At 42.3% G+C, this 16762-nt stretch overlaps 3 protein-coding genes across 6 annotated transcripts; 1 reads left to right on the top strand and 2 right to left on the bottom strand.

The window, feature by feature from the left end:
* Nucleotides 1-96: 96 nt before the first annotated feature.
* On the bottom strand, nt 97-5269 carry mcmbp (minichromosome maintenance complex binding protein). Of its 2 annotated transcripts, none has more exons than XM_062463976.1 (16): nt 5083-5269; nt 4446-4531; nt 4158-4298; nt 3976-4017; nt 3731-3820; nt 3477-3606; nt 3234-3373; nt 3027-3124; nt 2748-2920; nt 2505-2628; nt 2274-2391; nt 2015-2180; nt 1658-1791; nt 902-1066; nt 715-803; nt 97-568 (listed from the first exon to the last, which is right to left on the bottom strand). In XM_062463976.1, the coding sequence occupies exons 1-16, from the start codon at nt 5141-5143 to the stop codon at nt 442-444; spliced, it is 1884 nt and encodes a 627-aa protein (XP_062319960.1). In that variant the 5' UTR covers nt 5144-5269; the 3' UTR covers nt 97-441. The 2 variants fall into 2 exon arrangements, with proteins under 2 accessions (XP_062319960.1, XP_062319961.1); XM_062463977.1 differs by lacking the exon at nt 5083-5269 and adding an exon at nt 4637-4964.
* A 518-nt stretch (nt 5270-5787) lies between these two features.
* On the top strand, nt 5788-11568 carry sec23ip (SEC23 interacting protein). Of its 2 annotated transcripts, none has more exons than XM_062463970.1 (18): nt 5788-5999; nt 6400-6893; nt 7019-7226; nt 7342-7535; nt 7704-7793; nt 7885-8005; nt 8125-8214; nt 8322-8463; nt 8568-8776; nt 8867-8976; nt 9101-9271; nt 9385-9480; nt 9597-9755; nt 9917-10072; nt 10216-10318; nt 10458-10643; nt 10777-10951; nt 11081-11568. In XM_062463970.1, the coding sequence occupies exons 1-18, from the start codon at nt 5861-5863 to the stop codon at nt 11157-11159; spliced, it is 2922 nt and encodes a 973-aa protein (XP_062319954.1). In that variant the 5' UTR covers nt 5788-5860; the 3' UTR covers nt 11160-11568. The 2 variants fall into 2 exon arrangements, with proteins under 2 accessions (XP_062319954.1, XP_062319955.1); XM_062463971.1 differs by having other exon boundaries at nt 5905-6018.
* A 2-nt stretch (nt 11569-11570) lies between these two features.
* csgalnact2 (chondroitin sulfate N-acetylgalactosaminyltransferase 2) lies at nt 11571-16547 on the bottom strand. Of its 2 annotated transcripts, none has more exons than XM_062463972.1 (8): nt 16422-16547; nt 14837-15824; nt 14496-14712; nt 13960-14061; nt 13614-13792; nt 13386-13480; nt 13216-13297; nt 11571-13085 (listed from the first exon to the last, which is right to left on the bottom strand). In XM_062463972.1, exons 2-8 carry the CDS (start codon nt 15486-15488, stop codon nt 12793-12795), a joined length of 1620 nt encoding a protein of 539 aa, XP_062319956.1. In that variant the 5' UTR covers nt 15489-15824; nt 16422-16547; the 3' UTR covers nt 11571-12792. The 2 variants fall into 2 exon arrangements, with proteins under 2 accessions (XP_062319956.1, XP_062319957.1); XM_062463973.1 differs by having other exon boundaries at nt 12946-13085; nt 13170-13297.
* Nucleotides 16548-16762: the final 215 nt, after the last annotated feature.

The raw sequence follows: 16762 nt of genomic DNA, 5'->3' as shown, positions 1-16762 counted from the left end.
CCTGTGAAGCTTTTTTCCTTTCCAAAACATCGAATGTAAGTGCATGTTATGGTCTAGGGGGGTTGCAATGATGAGCTTCCTGTTTTACTGTTCACATCCTGTTATGGAGCATTGAGATATCAAGTTATCACTGGCTAGGTAGAGCATCTTTCTCTCTTTTTTTATACATGAAACTGCATATTTTTCCTATAGTTTCAAGGTCACCCCATATCTAAGCACTTTGTCAAATGTAAGGCCAAAGCATACTGTAAAGAAATATAAACAAGGTGTTATGCATATGGAGTTGAAAGCTCTACCTCTACAAAGATCATTTTCATCAAATCATCTCACAGGTACATCAAAATACATATTTTCAAAGAGACCAATAACCATCTTATACATGGAAAAAAAAAACAAGTTTATTGCAAGATTTTGTTCTTTGTATCAAAATGTTACTCCAGATTAAGGCTCGTTGCCATTGACACTCTTCTGCTGTTCAGTCCTACTTGTTCGGAGCACCTCTAAGTGCTTGGCTCTCATCCAGCAGTCTCTTGAAAGGGTGGTCTGTCCCAAACTGAGAGATAGCAACCTGAAGAACATTGACCAGAGTGAGCTACTTTAAAACAAAACCTGCTCATTAAAAGCTGCAACATCCTTTGATTGTGACTTATGAAAATCGTCTTTTACCATTACTATTCTAAATCCAAACATTTGACAAATGTTGAATAATCCCACCTTGCCACAACAAGCAGCCTGTGCAGGTCCTCAGCAGAGATACTCTGAGGGTCATCTTTACGCATGTCCACAAAGTCATCCTCGACTGCCTGGGCAACGCAAGATCAGTAGAAAGATTTCAACAACATGCATATGTACGAGTAGTGACCATGTTACTCCTTCTAGATCACTATGCACAGTGTCTCACCTTGGTGACCTCATCAGAGATGCTGTAGTCCAGGGTTCGAGCCACAGTCAGGTACACACGGTACCTGTTGAGCTGGGACGACATCTGAGCCAACAGGAAGGTACTGAAGTACTCCTCCATGTTGGATGGGGTCACCTGGGGTTGTAGATGCACCTGGCAGTCCGACTGTTGGAGGGGGGTTTACATGGCAACCAGAGGAGCAAAAGATAAATATAAATAAACTCAAGCAACATAGTGGTCCAGTGTGGTACAGTCTGTCTCTTTCAGAAGTACGTTTTCTAAATTGAGTTACTAACTACGGCAGCTACTGTGTCAACAATGTGTCTGTATACGATTTGGATCCTGTTTCATATACTTATGCCAAGGGGATCTGAACTTTTGATCTGCCCTGAGACCTCTTTATTCCACACTGTCCTTCACTGCAGCCAAACAGGCGGTCTATTCTGACGCCTCTCCCTGGATTGTCCCTACAGCACAGCTGCGCCCATGGCAACACATTAGACCAGCACACAGGAATAGCACACGCCGCATTCCTCAGGCTGTTCGCAACAAAGTGAAGGCAAGTCTAAAGCCAGACCATGCGGACAGCTACCGGGGACCAATGGGAAGTGAGACAGCAGCATGACACTGAATGGAAACAACCCACTGTGAGTGTCAGTCTCCTGAGAGCCCTGGATGAAACCGAACTCTGACTCTACTTTGCAAGGGTGTCGCCATCCTGCGCCCTCTTGTGTTCACGGGCCCCCATGTTCTCACCGGTAGCAGTGAGCGTCCCTCTGACGAGATGAGCACGTTAATATTGCAGGGGAATTCCATCTTGTGGTAGTTGAAGTCATAATCAACCTTCTGCCAGGATATTAGGTTCCCAAGGGCAGTGACGTTGCGTACACCTACAGCAGGACATACAAAAGTCAATATAAAAATATTAGCAATGTTTAAATGACACCGAAGTTAATGTTCAAACACCGCCATTAGCAAACAAGCAACAACAAAAAAAGGCACTCCATGTGCATTCCTAATGCCACATCTATATGATGTAAATCAGAGTGCGTTTAAGAAAGATTTCAACGCGTCTGCTCCCCAGTGGCGACCCACGGATCCCGGAGCGCTCACCTGAGGTGTCGAGTTGCCCCTGCTCCAGCTGCGTCTCATCAAGGAAGAGGGAGGTGTTGTTTGACAACTGCAGTGCTCCACTCACCAGCCTGTTGGCCACATAGTCTTTCCTGGGCACCAGTCGCAGGCTGTTCATGTTCTGTAGGCTCATACCTAACCGATACGACTGCCGAGGGGATGGAATGGAAGAACAAAATACATTAACGCACACTGATTTGGAAGACTAAACTAACAGAAGAAACAACGGATGTTGACTCACACAAGGGACGAGCTGTTGGATGATTGTATACAATTTATCTGTGTACGGGGAGGTGGTTGGACAGCCACTCAGATTCAGGCTGAATTTTCCCAGAGGAAGAACATCCCGCCTGCTATACCTAATAAGAAACCAATATGAAGAACATTTAGCTTTGGGGTAAAAGAATATACAAAGTCTATGGTTGTGGAGGATACACATGACTAAGGATTAAAGATGGCCTGGTCCACTCACACACTGGATATGAGGTGCAGTATGAGGTACTCTGCGGCCAGTCCATCTCCCAGGAGAATGTGAGTCAAGTATGCCAGCAGATCAGCTCTCACCGAGGTAATCTCGCTTAAGAACGATGAGAAAACTGAAAGAGACACGAAGACTTAATCAGACCCGACACATTACGGCTACATGCATCTACGCTTTTACCCTATAGCAAAAATAAATAGACAATTGATATGCTAACTAGGTGGGTGATCTTACCTGTGCTGTTGTCTTCCAGAGGTGCAGAGGGCAGCAGAGGGTTGTTGTGTTGCAGACGTTTGGCAAAGAGCATGTGGAGGCGAGGCACTAGTGATGCAGGTGGGCTGTGGGCTCTCTGCTCCTCTACGGTCTCCATACTCTCCACAGGGTCCAGCAACGATGAGGCCAGGTCTCTTTTTAGAAACAGCGACGTGCAACATAAATACAACAAACACAAAATATACACACGACAGAAGAACTGTGTGGGGACAGGGATGTACTCTAAAAGAAGACCCTTACTTTTCCTCTGCCACCCCGCTCAGGACAGGACTCATGGAGAGGATCCCATAAACCTCAATTGTGTCATTCAGTTTGAAGCTGTCCGACTCCTCGTAGACCTGGAAGTCCATGAGTAGTACCACATAAATACAGATGTGAATTTGTTGCCTGGGCAACAGAAACACCAGGGAGAAAGTGTCGACAGGACCCTACAGGGAGATGTACTACCTTCACTAGACAGGCTGGGCCCCTCTCCCCTGGCAACGGGAAGTTGAGATCCAGATGGGAGGAGCAGTCTGACGGGGTTGTGGTTTGGCTGGAGGGGGCCTCGGTCTCCTGCCTTTTGGAATCCCCGTTGCCATGGTGCTCTGCAGAAGAATGGAGACCGCGTTCACACGAGTCAAACGGTCTTCTTCTGTGATAAAGTACCTAGTAAATCTTCATCTCAATGTATGCTTTAAAATCCTGTACCAATGTGTAATTCTCTTTGCTTCTGGGGTTGTGTGTCCATGTCATCATCCTCTTCGTAGCTGCGCTTCTGTCTGCTGGGGACGTAAGAGGTGGAAGGGACCACTCTTGCTTGGCTAGAGCAGGCATAACTGTGTGACAGTTAAGGGAAACTCAATATAATGGCCACCTAGCAATTCGTAACAAATAATCAATCACCTGTAAAATAAACACACAATTTAGGAAGTGATTTTGATTACATTAAATCGAAAGGATATATCTTTTGCCCATTGGCTTTCTCCTGGAACAGGAACACAATAGAAGGTCTGTCTCTCGGAAGTCACAGTGTTTCTGGAAATCAAATCCACCTTTAAAACACACAGCACAGGTACAGAAAGTCATTTTAGTATTTTAAGTCAACAGGTACTATGTCGTATAAAACAATAGCATCACATTGTTGTATTACATGTAATATTAAAACAAAGCAGTACAATGTCATTGTATAATAGTATAATGGACTTACCCCACACTCTGTAACATCTTTATACTTCCCACATTTCAAAACCTGAAGTAAAAAAATGTTCATGTAAAATATGTCTTGCATGTTCATTTCAATTATCTACAGTAATGCAAGTAATTTTTTGTCAGCAATGCATCTCATGTTGACGTATTTACTCTAGAAATAGAACTGTCAGAAATACTTACTTTAGCATTGTTAGAGGGCTCAACAGTCTCATACACCCCCATGTAGAACTCTGGATCAAACATGTCTTGGATTAAACAACGGAATTTCACCAGACTGTCAGGTTTCAGGTAATGCAGAGGGACATCGTTCAATGAGGGAACCTATATGGAGGCATTAGAAATGGATAGTAACATGTTACAATAGTTAAAAAGGTAGACATAGCTATTAAATATTTGTAATGAACAGCAAATTCAATGGCATGTTAATCTGGTTGAAAACAATAACATTTGTGTTAGACATGACATTACCCAGGTATGGGCCTCTTTTTCTTTCAGCTTGTCTTTGAAGTACTCCACAACTTTTGATCCCCATTGGGGGTTTGAGTTTCTCTGGGCTGAAAAATAACAAAAATGATATAGTCACAAATATAGAAACATAGGATCTGTGTGGTATCTCACCGTGGGTGAAAATGGGGAAGCTGACTGACAATAACACTCACTGCATTCAGATTAAATGGAAAGTGAAACATTTGAAGGGTCGTTGTCATTCTGGACGCGAACAGGGTCACACCAAATAAAAAGATGAAAGTGTTCCAATCTGGCTTCGTAACATGACAAGAGTTTGCAAACGTTTACGATCTACTAGTACCCAACTAACAGTCTTAAAACATTGCTGTGTTGGTGGGACAGCTAGCTAGCTAGCTAACTGGGCAGGTGATAAAAAAAAGAACTAGTCTAACTAGTCTAACAACAATAAAGTTGTATTGTTCTAAAATTAATAATGTACGGTTTGCTGGTTTGCAATCATCATATCTAACAAAGTTTTTGAACCAGACCCCAATCCAGCCGAGAAGAGGAAGACTACTGTAGCACAGCCAGCGCACGCTGTTCTAGCCAGATATAGCTAACTATCAATTTTAGCTTTCAGCGTTTCGTTTGTTCTTACCAAACATGCCTTCGACAACACCCATTGGGTTGTTTATCCAGTCATGAGAAGAAGGCATCATTAGGCAGAATCAGTATGATTAATCGGTAAAATAAGTGTCACAACAACGTAAAATTATGGAGTTAGCTAGTCAGACACCAACTTTGACTGTCAAGGCAGGAACACTCTGTGGCGGGAAAAGTACGTCATCAAAACTTTAACTGTACGTCATCATATTCAGCACGAAAAGCTCAGGAAAATTAGCACACAATAACAAAGAAGATTATGTGTCCTTGGTTGTCATGTTGTTGGATTCAAATATTCATTATATTTAAAATAAAAATTGTACCAATAAAAATATATTCGAATGGAAGCACCCATGTCAAATGTACCCTGACTACCCCGGCTGAGAAACCGCTTTATATCTTGCACAGTCGGGGTGTGATTCTTTTGAACTAGACCTTATTTTTTGTGAGATTGTATCATATGTAATATTACCAACCTAATAACGTCCAACGATTATCTGCTTTTAGTAAATTTTTTATGCTACTTTTCTGGACACGACCACAGTGTTAATAGTTCTCCACACCAGCAGGGGCAGCAGCACTGTGCTTTTTCGTATGTTTCAACACAACCGGTGTACAGTAGGCCCTAGGCTACGTACTAGTTCAGCAGAGCTATCATCATGTTTACAAATCAGTGGATACTTCAACGCAGGAACGAAACCTTCCTCCCATATCCGGGTTGTGAACTAATGACTGCCCCGGCAGTGGGATAAGCTTGGCTACGTGTAATTTGGATGAAAATGGCTGATAGGAAAACCAACAATGTGGCCAATTCCAGCTCAAATTTACTGTTTACTACGGCACCAGAGTTTAATTTTAATCTACCGTTCATACCTGTCAGCCAGGCCACTGGTCCAGCCGTGTTATCAGGAGGTAAGATAAGGCAAATAGGGTTATTATTCATTGGCAAAAGTTAGCAACCTAGCTTGCAGCTAAGTCAGCTTGCTAGTTGTACAACCAAAACAGTTCATTTGACATGTCAGTTGTCGTTTATGGCTGGTTTATCATTAACTCCGAGTAGACCAATTGTCTCTGTTTTGGTGTCATTTCACCATATCTAATAATCCAAATACCTTTGTAACCTTAGATAGTGAACAGGTCCGAGAAATGTGTGAATTATAGTAGCCCAGTAGTAGGAAAATTATTTGTACGTAATAAGAATACATGTGAGCAACTTATGAGTGCATGTTAAATGTAAGTGCTGAGATGACAAATTAAAATACATGCAGCTAACTAGTTTATGTCACGTTTGTGTGGTGTCTTTCTTTTCTAGATGACTCAACAGATGTAGGAGAAGAAGACAGCTTTCTTGGACAGACCTCTGGAAATGCCCCCGCCCCTGCCACTTTTAACTACTTCTCTAATACTGTCACCAGCAGTGACCCATTTGCCTCCATTGGGCATCAGCCATGCCCACCCCCAGCACTCTCAGTAGCCCCATCAACATCAGGTCCAATCTCTGTACCCAGTGGTGCCATGGTTCAAACTCCTGCACCTCAAACCAACCCTGTGCCACAGTTTGGTGGTGGGGTTTACCAGAACCCAATGGGACGATACACTCCTCCCCCTAGCACAGTGACCCCTCCTCCTCCCCAGCCCAGTCAACAAAGCTACAATCCTTACCGCCACAACCCCATCAGTAGCAGGGCGAAGCCCTATGTTGCAGGGCCAGAGGTTCAGTCCCAGCCTTTTCCACCACAACAAAATCCCTACTCTCTTGGCTCTCCAGCTCAAACGTTCCAAACGATTCCCTCCACATATTCTAAGGTAGACAATCCATCTCTTTTGAGCTGTTTGCATTGTTTATCTTTTTGACGCCATGCATGGTAAATGCCTCTGATGAAGATGCTTGTAGTCAAGTTGAGTCTAAATCTGTGTTGTTTTTCCTCTAGCCTCCTACCACACAGATGCAGACGCCCCCTCTTGCCCCTACCACTTCTGGAGCATTAGTCCCTGCCAACCCCATGATGCAATACAACTACAATGTCTACGAGCCTGTCCAGCCTCATTGGTTCTTCTGCAAACAAGTGGAATCTAAAAGTGTTTGGCTTCCCTTTAGTATCCTCGACTCTATTCAGCTGGAGGAGATTTATAACTCAGGTTTGGAGGCACATTATGACATATTACTGCAATCTGACTTGGATCATTTGCGTTCATCAGGATTCCTATCAAATTAAACCGGCTAAAGTTGCCAAAATGTATAATTTGATTCCAGTCCAACCAGACCCTGAGAGCGTGATAGTGTGCACGGACGGCGGTCGCTACGACGTGCAGCTGTATGACCGCATCCGGACTGCTGTCTACTGGGAGGAGGAGCCGACCGAGGTCCGGCGCTGCACCTGGTTCTACAAGGGAGACACAGACAGCCGCTTCATTCCTTACTCAGAAGAGTTCAGCGACAAGCTAGAGGTTTGTCCCATAAACGTTAACTCTGATAAGCTTGTCAGTACTAAGTACACCAAGTGCTGGTGAACGCTGTGCTTCACGTGTGCAGCACAGCGTTTGTCCTGAGAGATGACTGACCTGACTTGGTGATTGCTGTGATTTTCTTTGAGTGATAATCTGTCTTCTATCAAGGGAGAATATAAGAAAGCTGTGTCCACCAACCAGTGGCATCGACGGCTGGAGTTCCCATCTGGGGAAACCATTGTCATGCACAATCCTAAGGTAACTAACGTTGTTTTTGACATTTGTGTTAATTTAGTGGAGTACTGTATGTCCATAGTTACCGGTGGTTCCCTTTCTTTCTGTCTCTTAGGTTATAGTTCAGTTTCAACCCTCCGCTATGCCGGATGAGTGGGGCACGACCCAGGATGGACAGACCAGACCTAGAGTTGTCAAGAGGGGCATCGATGATGACCATGATGAAGTACCTGATGGTAACTCTTCTTACATTATTATTATTTCTCTCATTAATTTAACATGTTACGAATTAAAGGACACATAAAAAAACCTCCTATTAAAGTACTGTCTACATGTTTGTGTTTGCCAATTCCAGGAGAGATGCCACAGGTGGATCATCTTGTCTTCATGGTCCATGGTATTGGTCCAGTGTGTGATCTGAGGTTCAGGAGCATGGTGGAGTGTGGTATGTAGCTTGTTTTCACCTGTTGTCTTAAATTCCCAAGAGCCAAATCATACTTATAGATTGAATCATGTTCTGAAATCCATTGTCATATATTCTTGTCTTGTCAGTGGACGATTTCCGTAGTGTGTCCCTGAAGTTGTTGCAGAGTCACTTTAAGAAAGCCCAGGATGAGCACGTCATCAGCAGGGTGGAGTTCCTTCCTGTCCAGTGGCATACAGCACTGCATGGAGATGCCACAGGGGTGGACAGGTGACAGACACATGACAGAGCCATGGTTCATGACTGTGTGAAACCAATTCTCCTTCAGGATTGGCATGTTTTGACCCTCTACATGATAATTCTTCCTCTTTCAGGAGGATAAAGAAGATCACCCTGCCCAGTACTGGACGCTTGCGTCATTTTACTAACGAGACTCTGTTAGACGTATTGTTCTACAACAGCCCAACCTACTGCCAGACCATAATGGACACAGTTGCCCAGGAGATTAACAGGATTTATGCCCTGTTCATGCAGAGAAATCCAGATTTCAAAGGAGGTGTTTCAGTGTCTGGACACAGCTTGGGTTAGTCATGGTGTGAACATGTATTCAGGCTTAGAAAATTAATGAGAATCATTTGTATTGAATATTGTTTTATTTCTTTGTTCTGTCCAGGTTCTCTTATACTATTTGACTTGCTGTCTAATCAGAAGAATTGCTCACCCCTGCAAGGGATGACAACCATGCCCACCTCTAATGGAGGCATCCTGGTAGACAGACAACAGGTCAGAGTTCATAACCATCATATAAAACCCAACAATGTAAAAACAATCACCTTCATAAATTGTGATAACAAAGTTTGATTCAATTAAAGTACAACTTTAATTTCCCATCTTACTCTCAAATCAGGTGTCTGGCCCCATCTCCCAGGCTAATAGTGCTGCTGTCCCACCTGCTGTGGAGGAGGTGCCTAAAGAAGAGTCAGAAGAGCTTGAAGATCTCTCCACTGTGCTGGAGCACCTGGGGTTATGTGACTACCAGAGTACCTTTGAACAGGAGAAGATAGACATTGAGTCTTTTGTAAGGACCTCCTTGCTTGTAATCACATGACTTATATTGAGCATTGACAGGACACTGAATGTCAAGGTACCTGGGATTTATTGACTTATCATCTCTTTCCCCCTCATATGAAGCTGATGTGTACAGTTGATGATCTTAAAGAGATGGGCATTCCCCTGGGACCACGGAAGAAAATAGCCAAATTTGTGAAGGAAAAAGCGAATAAGCAGGTTAGTTTAACAGCCTTCTCTGAAAACTCCTCAGTGAAGCTGCCAAACCAAAACCAGTTTAACATGAAGATGTCTCCTCTCCTCTGTTTGTCACCGATTTGTTGGCCACACACCAGGCAGCACAAGAGAAGGAGGAAGTAAAGGTAGCCAGTCAGGAGGTTGTGCCCGCTCAAGTAGGGCCCCTCCCAGAACCGAGCGCTATGAAGCTTCCTGTGCGCGGGACTGTCTCCTCCATCCATGTGGATTACAACTACTTTGAAGTTGGCACTGGACAGGTAAACCACATCCCATCTTTTAGCACATCATTGGAAACTGATGCAACTGTTGCATAAATAATCATTTTAAACAAACATTTTACATTGTTGTAAAATGATATTATACCTTTGCAATGAAAATAACTATAAAATAATATCTCTGTCACCCTTCCACTGCATAGGTATCTGTGGTGTACCACTCTCTGGACTTTGAGCCAGAGAATTTCTTTGCTTTGGGATCTCCAATAGGAATGTTCCTGACAGTCCGAGGGCTGGAGAAGATCGAAGAGACTTACCAGCTGCCCACGTGCAAAGGATTCTTCAACATCTACCATCCGGTTTGTGAATCCGTCTGACTCTATTTGCCCTTGGAGGAATGTGATTGTGCTTATTCATGACATGCCCAAGTCAAAAAGCATTTACTTGTATTTCTAAATCACAAAAACATTTGATGTAACAACAAAGTTGTCCTCTGCTTTAGTTGGACCCAGTTGCATACAGGATGGAGCCCATGATAATGCCAGACTTGGATTTGAAGCCTGTTCTCATCCCACATCACAAAGGGAGAAAGAGACTTCATCTTGGTATGGACATCTAGAATAAAGACTACAGTTTTAACCTTAATCCTGCAGAATGTGAATTTCCTGACCCATGTCCTGATCAGAAGTTGCATTGCATCATGTTACAAGAGGGTCTAACAAGGGGGGCTGTTGTCTGTTGCAGAGCTGAAGGAAAGCCTGACTCGTATGGGCTCAGACCTGAAGCACGGCTTCATTAGCTCCCTGAAGAGTGCCTGGCAGACGCTTAATGACTTTGCCCGGGCTCACACATCTTCTGCCCAGCTACAGGCTGAACTAGCCATGGTGGCCAATCAGATCAAAGAAGAGGAGGAGAAGCAGGTGCAGCAGGGTGAGTTTTCTCATTGACACTCTTGAGGTGGAGTGTCATTGATACAAAGGCAAAAATACCCCCTTGTTGGCATTTATTGTTGAAGTATAAATGTTAATGTGTATGATTATGAAACTGTAAAATACCCCCTTAGGGTTTGTCACAGAATCCAAGATGGGAGAGAGTCCTGAGCCCCTGCGGGAGGAGGAGCCACAGGTGAAGATAGGAATGTTGAACGCAGGAAATCGCATTGACTACGTTCTACAGGAGAAGCCAATCGAAAGCTTCAACGAGTACCTGTTCGCCCTTCAGAGTCATCTGTGCTACTGGTATGTGGGCAGTTTCATTTTCCTCTGCCATCGTCCTTCAACTCGGCTTTTAGCAAAGATCTTTCTCAACATAAAGTACTTGTAAATGTAACCCCCAATTAATGAGATATGATATTTAAATTCTTCCAGGGAGTCAGAGGACACAGCTCTTCTTATTCTCAAAGAGATCTACAAGACCATGGGAATACAGCCAGAACATATGCACTGAGGAAATTGACTGGCTGGAGTGGAAAATAAACCTGCAAAAATTAATCAGAAACCCCCCCTACAGCATTGTGTTTATTGCTCTTTGATTTGATACATGATTTTCTGTTAGTATTCTTTTATTTTCTATACATTTCTTGTAGTCAATTGTATTATGATGAATACACTTGTATTATGCCATTTGTCTTAAATTAAGAATTTCTTTAGACAGATTAGTGGATTCTAAGACCACTGGTTACATTTTATAGCTTAAATTATCGAACTGGTGAAGCTTGCTTGAGATTTACTGCAATGTACAGTATATGGATCCAACTGAAACATTGAGAGAATTTAAACAATTGTGTGACAGAAGAAATTGAAATACTACTATACATTTTATGATGTAATAAGTCAAAATAAATAGTTTACTTTCACATCATTTGTTAAGTGTTTTTATTGTATTGGTGTTGAGTAGAGCTCAGTTAAAAACAGAATCCTTAAAAAATAAACCTTTCTAGAAATAATCTAGAGAACCATGCAGCAGGGTAAAATAGTTGGAATGGCAATGTTAAACATAACTAACAAGGAACAGAAATGCCACAAAACTGGCATGTTTGTGTACAGACAAAATGCAACCGTAACCTATCCATTTTTAATAATGTTCAGCTTCAGTTTTTGAAGACATTTAACAAAATAAAGAGCTGTCTGATAAGGTCACATTCTTGCAAGTGTAAATATCTCTTTCCAGCAATGTTTTTCTCAGCAGAAATGATCAGGACCAACATGTACTATTTTCAGTTGTGAATGCTGCTCTATGTATTGTCATTCATTTTAATCAATGACATCAACCGTAAAGAGGTATAGAGTATAATCTCGTCTTTCATATTCCCACACCCAGCTAGTAGGCACACATGTATCGTATTATAAAAACATAGACAATTATAATTATGTACACAGAAAAGTTATGTACATGTTAATAATCCCAGATTTGCCACAGCGCAACTGTCATTTAATGGCTCCATCATGTATGGTTTAACCCAGCTCTAAGAATATTTTTCTTTGGAGATGAACATAGATTAGGAATATTTATGGACTGTATGCTTTTGATCAAATTTCTATTTATTTTATCACATTACAAGCAGTTTTCTATGCAAAGAAAACATTGACTGATTGTCTTTCCCTTTCAATAAAGCCTATGCTAATATAAAAATCATCCCTTTTTACCATCATTTAAACCCAGGTTTCACGTGAATTAAAAAAATATAACGATATGGCTTGAGACTGGCATGGGACAACTAAAAAATTTTATTTTATTTTTTTAAAGGGACCCAATCCTTAGTTTGGTTGGACCTTTGCCTGATAGTCCAAACTTTACAGATGTTTAGTCTTTTGATGTTAATGCAGGTAGTGCTATTCAGGTCTATCACTTGGATTTTTCACATTTATCAATGTAACTGTACATTTTAGTACATTCATCTGTGTCTTCAGCTAAACTATAACAAATAACTGGAGGTTTTTGTGTAAACAGCTTTTTTCTATAGTGCATTTTAATAATTAACCATATTTAGTACTGCCATTCTAATGTCTTCTAAAACATCAGCGCCTTGACTGTAAGTTGCACAAAGGGACTATGACGTCCACGTTGGAAACAAACCGGTTCAATCATCTGCTTTGAGCTGAGTCTTGAAGGCTTGCTTGCGGAGGTGATTCTCAATCTCCTCTCGGAACACCAGCATGCCCAGATGGGAGTGTGAGGCCTCGTTCATGGCTTTGGACTGAATGCACATGCGGTACTGCTCTGGTGTCAACTCATCTGCACACTGCTTCTCGTGCCACAAGTGGAATAGACCTGATACCGGTGTTCGCATGACAATTAAGTCGCTTCGCAGGTATTTTCTGTACAAGTGGACGTCTTCCACACCCCAGCCCTTTACTTCAAGATCAAAACCGCCTGGAAAGCAAATCACACATCAAGTTCTCTTTTGTAGCTTCCTGTCTCATTGCTTTCTCAGATGAAATATTCAATACTACCTACTGTATATTATGAGACTGTCTTCACTGAGCTTATCAACACAGCTTACCAATGTTGAGGAAGTCTGAGCGGTATTGACATGTCATTCCAAAGCCAAAGTCTCTCCAGAAACCAGCATCTTTCTTATGAATCTGCATAAAAAGGCAGCTTGTCATTGGATACATAAACACCAGGCTAAAAAAGCCCACTTCTACATTAAAAAGTGTATTTTGTACTCACAAGCTGGTTTTCAATAGGGGGGGCCAGCTCCAAATTTCCATAAACTATGGCAGGATTGTACAAACTGAAAACCACTGGATAAAATACTTTCTTGTCTAAAATAAAAACAAGAGAAAACAGAAAGTTTAGTTAGTCATAACACATATACCATCACAACCAATACAGTACAAACATCAGAAGACCACTGTATATTTAAAAGAAAAAATATACATAATTTCATAGACCTACTTGGAGCAGAGTTCAGACGGCAAGTGTTGAGGAACTCCAGTGTGAAGTAGATATCCACGTCACAGAAGAACATCAACACATCACCCTTCTTCCAGGCATGGGCTCCAATGTCAAGACCTCTGCCCCTGGAAAACTCCTCGTCCACTGGGATGAGGGTGTAGTTAGAGAAGTCCTCCTCCCTGGTGATGAAATAACAATGTTAACAAATCAAAGAGGAACAGCTGTCACATATATCCAGGACACTCTGGATACAGAAATTTGTAAGAACCAATTGTACAATGTGATACATTGAAAGAGCAGGTAGAATGTGTTTAGATGTGAAATAATTCACAATATGAGAACAAACCTGGACATCTTTTCTAAAGAGGACTTAACCTCTTGTAAACCCTCCTGTCCAAAGTAAACCACGGTCAAATGCACTTGTCTATCATGTTGGATACAAACTTCCCTGCAAAACAAAAGTAGCCTTTAAAAAGTCATACTTAAAGGCAGGGTAGGCAATGTTGTTGAGAATAACTTTTTGTCACATTTGCTGAAATAAACTTTGTGATGGAAACTATTGAAAGCAAAATTACATAAATTTGATATATGTTGGTGTCGCAAGACTGTAATAAACATGACCAATCATTAAGGTCGGACCAGCAAAAATGATTGGACAGCATTCAGACCAAATGCAATGATTTTGGTCCAAAAACTTGCCAATTCTGCCTTCAAGGTATCTTTAGGTACATGTATTATATCTATTTTTAACAGGCAATGCAATATCTATTAACCAATTAACCAATCAGGCTTGGTAAATATATGAAAATAATCAATAGTATAATTTATGGAATACATACATTTTTTTTTATATAATGAAAATTATATCAATCAAATCAACACCTGAAGTTGTGTAGGAACTGTGAGAAGGTTTCTGTTCTGCCTGCCAGTGGCACAATGATGTTGATTATGATCCCTGATGTCTCCACAGACGTGCTCCTGACCTTCATCAAAGGACCAAATGGACGGAAAAGAGTGATGTGCCGGAAACTGCTGGAATCCTCTTTTGCAAAGTAGAGTTCGTAGAGCGTGCCTTTATCCCGTTCAGTCCTGTATAGCCCTGCACAAATATCAGAATAAGTCCAAATGGACAAAAGAATACCACGTCAAGCATTCCACAAATATGCAGCTTATAACAGCTACTTTTCAGTAACAGATTCACACATGGTCAGGGTCCTTCTTACCCTCAGTGAAGTGGCTCTCTGTGTAGGTCTGCCTCTGCATGGGTGCTTCATCCTCCTGGCCATCCTCCTCATCTGGGTTGTTAATGACATCCAGAGCTGCTTCTATGACCTCAACTAGCTCATCTCTGCGATCCTTACGAACAGGCTTCTCCTCTGGGTGCCGCGTCAGCCCCATCTCCAGCTGATACACCTTGGTGGAGGTGAAGCTCTCAAAGGGGACAACAGCGTATTCACTGGGCAGGCGTGCACCCGTGTTCACCTCTGCCTTGTCAATTTGAGAATGGAGGTATTCCAGGAGGTCTCCAGGCTCTTGGTCCTTGGTGTCAGCCAGTCCCTGTATCCCAGGGAGCTCCTTCCTGTCCTGCAGCACCTTCAGCTTCTCACTCATCTCCTGGAGCTCCTGCTTGAGCTGGGCAATCTGGCGCTTGAGGCTGGTGGTGCGGCTGACATGGTGCTCCTCTTGCTCCTGCAGCAGGGCTTGGCAGTACTCCTTACCATAGGGCTCGGCACCCAGGCCAGGCAGCATCAGGCTGACGTCTGCTGGGGGGGTGCACTCAAGCAAGTAGACAAACAGCAGCAGCACCAGGAGCAGGAATAGACCAAGGAGCAGCCAGCGCGCCCGGCCCTGCAGAGTTAACCTTCGCCTGGGCATCACGCTCTCATCAAGTCTAAGGATGGGACATCTTCATTTGCTTCAAATTCTGCTAAACCTCCCCCAAGAATAACAGACCACCCTTGTTGCAATGCATCAAGTCCTCATAAATAGTATGTTTAGCCAAACATACTAATGTGGCAGGCAATATATCCTTGAACAGAGAAATGCAGATTGCTCACTATAAAAAGTGAATCTGTCATTTCATTTCATTCTGCCCATTTTGGTTGGTGAGTGGCTATTCCAGTGAGTTGTTGATCAAATGTAGTTTACAGAAGCACAGGAGCAAACATTCTTTGCCTTACTTGGTTGGGATTGACACCCTATCGAATTGGACTAGGAACAGATAACAAAGGGGAAAGAGTTGGCAATGAGTTGTACGAGGCAAGACACTGACTACAAAAAAGTTAATGAAATACATAATTCATTTAACTTTAATACAATTGAGTAACTAACTTAGTTAACTCGGCTCAAGTGATGCGCTGCATGAACTGAATCAGACCCAATGATAATAACTTCTGTCAGATAGCTTTGCTAGCCTAGGCTAATACTCCAAAATCGGAGACTTCTTTTACAGCTAGCTAGCTATCTTTAGGGTTTACAGATAAGGGATGCTGGCTAATGTCAAGTTATATACATTGTCACTATTTTAGCTAGTTAGCCAGCAAGAAAAATACCCAGCTACAGTCCCTAGCTAGCCTAGCTATAAACACTACTGTAGCCAGCCGGCTTTGTGCCCGAAGCTAGCCACCTAACTAGCTCTACTCTTCTGTTGATTAAATTAGAGTGCGAACATTTGCAAACGTTAGGCGAAATAACTGAGGAGTGACAGAAACACAACCAGCGCTACAAGTATGTAAGTTTTGTATTTGTCTCGATACGTTTAAATCGGTTGTTTTAAATTATTTTTCCATAGCTAGCAGGCTAACTCACCAGGAAAAGATGCCCCTTCTCTCATCTTCATGTAAATGCCACGGAGTACAGACTGTATCTAGATCCACTTTACCCAGATGACAAAACCCCCTAATGTTTGTTTAGCTAATACAAAAAAGAAGCAACAACTAGAAATACCTTTTTCTTTTGACATTGTGTGTATAAGACAGAAAATGTATTTAAAAAACAGTTTTATAAAAGCGCCATAGATCTTTATATATCTGTGAGCAGACTCCCGTACTTTGCGTACATTGGATTTAAATACATGCAAGTGCCGCGTTCAAATGTAAGCAGTCAATGCTACTGAGATGAAAGATAATTGATCCAATACCTTAAGATCA

Source organism: Osmerus eperlanus, chromosome 6 (genome assembly GCF_963692335.1).
Source record: "Osmerus eperlanus chromosome 6, fOsmEpe2.1, whole genome shotgun sequence".
Lineage (NCBI taxonomy): Eukaryota > Metazoa > Chordata > Actinopteri > Osmeriformes > Osmeridae > Osmerus > Osmerus eperlanus.
Note: the sequence above shows the minus strand (reverse complement) of the source record. Positions and strands in the feature narration are given on the sequence as shown.

Bases quoted from the DNA above. Each gene is read 5' to 3' on its own strand.
- mcmbp (XM_062463976.1), bottom strand. From the start codon at position 5,143: ATGATGCCTTCTTCTCATGACTGGATAAACAACCCAATGGGTGTTGTC. The intron at 4,018-4,157 runs GTAAGTATTTCT...TTTTTACTTCAG, and splicing joins AGCCCTCTAACAATGCTAAA to GTTTTGAAATGTGGGAAGTA. The intron at 2,181-2,273 runs GTGAGTCAACAT...TCCCCTCGGCAG, and splicing joins TCCAACAGCTCGTCCCTTGT to TCGTATCGGTTAGGTATGAG.
- sec23ip (XM_062463970.1), top strand. From the start codon at position 5,861: ATGAAAATGGCTGATAGGAAAACCAACAATGTGGCCAATTCCAGCTCA. The intron at 7,794-7,884 runs GTAACTAACGTT...TCTGTCTCTTAG, and splicing joins TTGTCATGCACAATCCTAAG to GTTATAGTTCAGTTTCAACC. The intron at 10,319-10,457 runs GTATGGACATCT...TGTCTGTTGCAG, and splicing joins GAGAAAGAGACTTCATCTTG to AGCTGAAGGAAAGCCTGACT.
- csgalnact2 (XM_062463972.1), bottom strand. From the start codon at position 15,488: ATGCCCAGGCGAAGGTTAACTCTGCAGGGCCGGGCGCGCTGGCTGCTC. The intron at 13,481-13,613 runs GTAGGTCTATGA...TTTTTATTTTAG, and splicing joins CCGTCTGAACTCTGCTCCAA to ACAAGAAAGTATTTTATCCA. The intron at 13,298-13,385 runs GTGAGTACAAAA...CTTTTTATGCAG, and splicing joins CCCCTATTGAAAACCAGCTT to ATTCATAAGAAAGATGCTGG.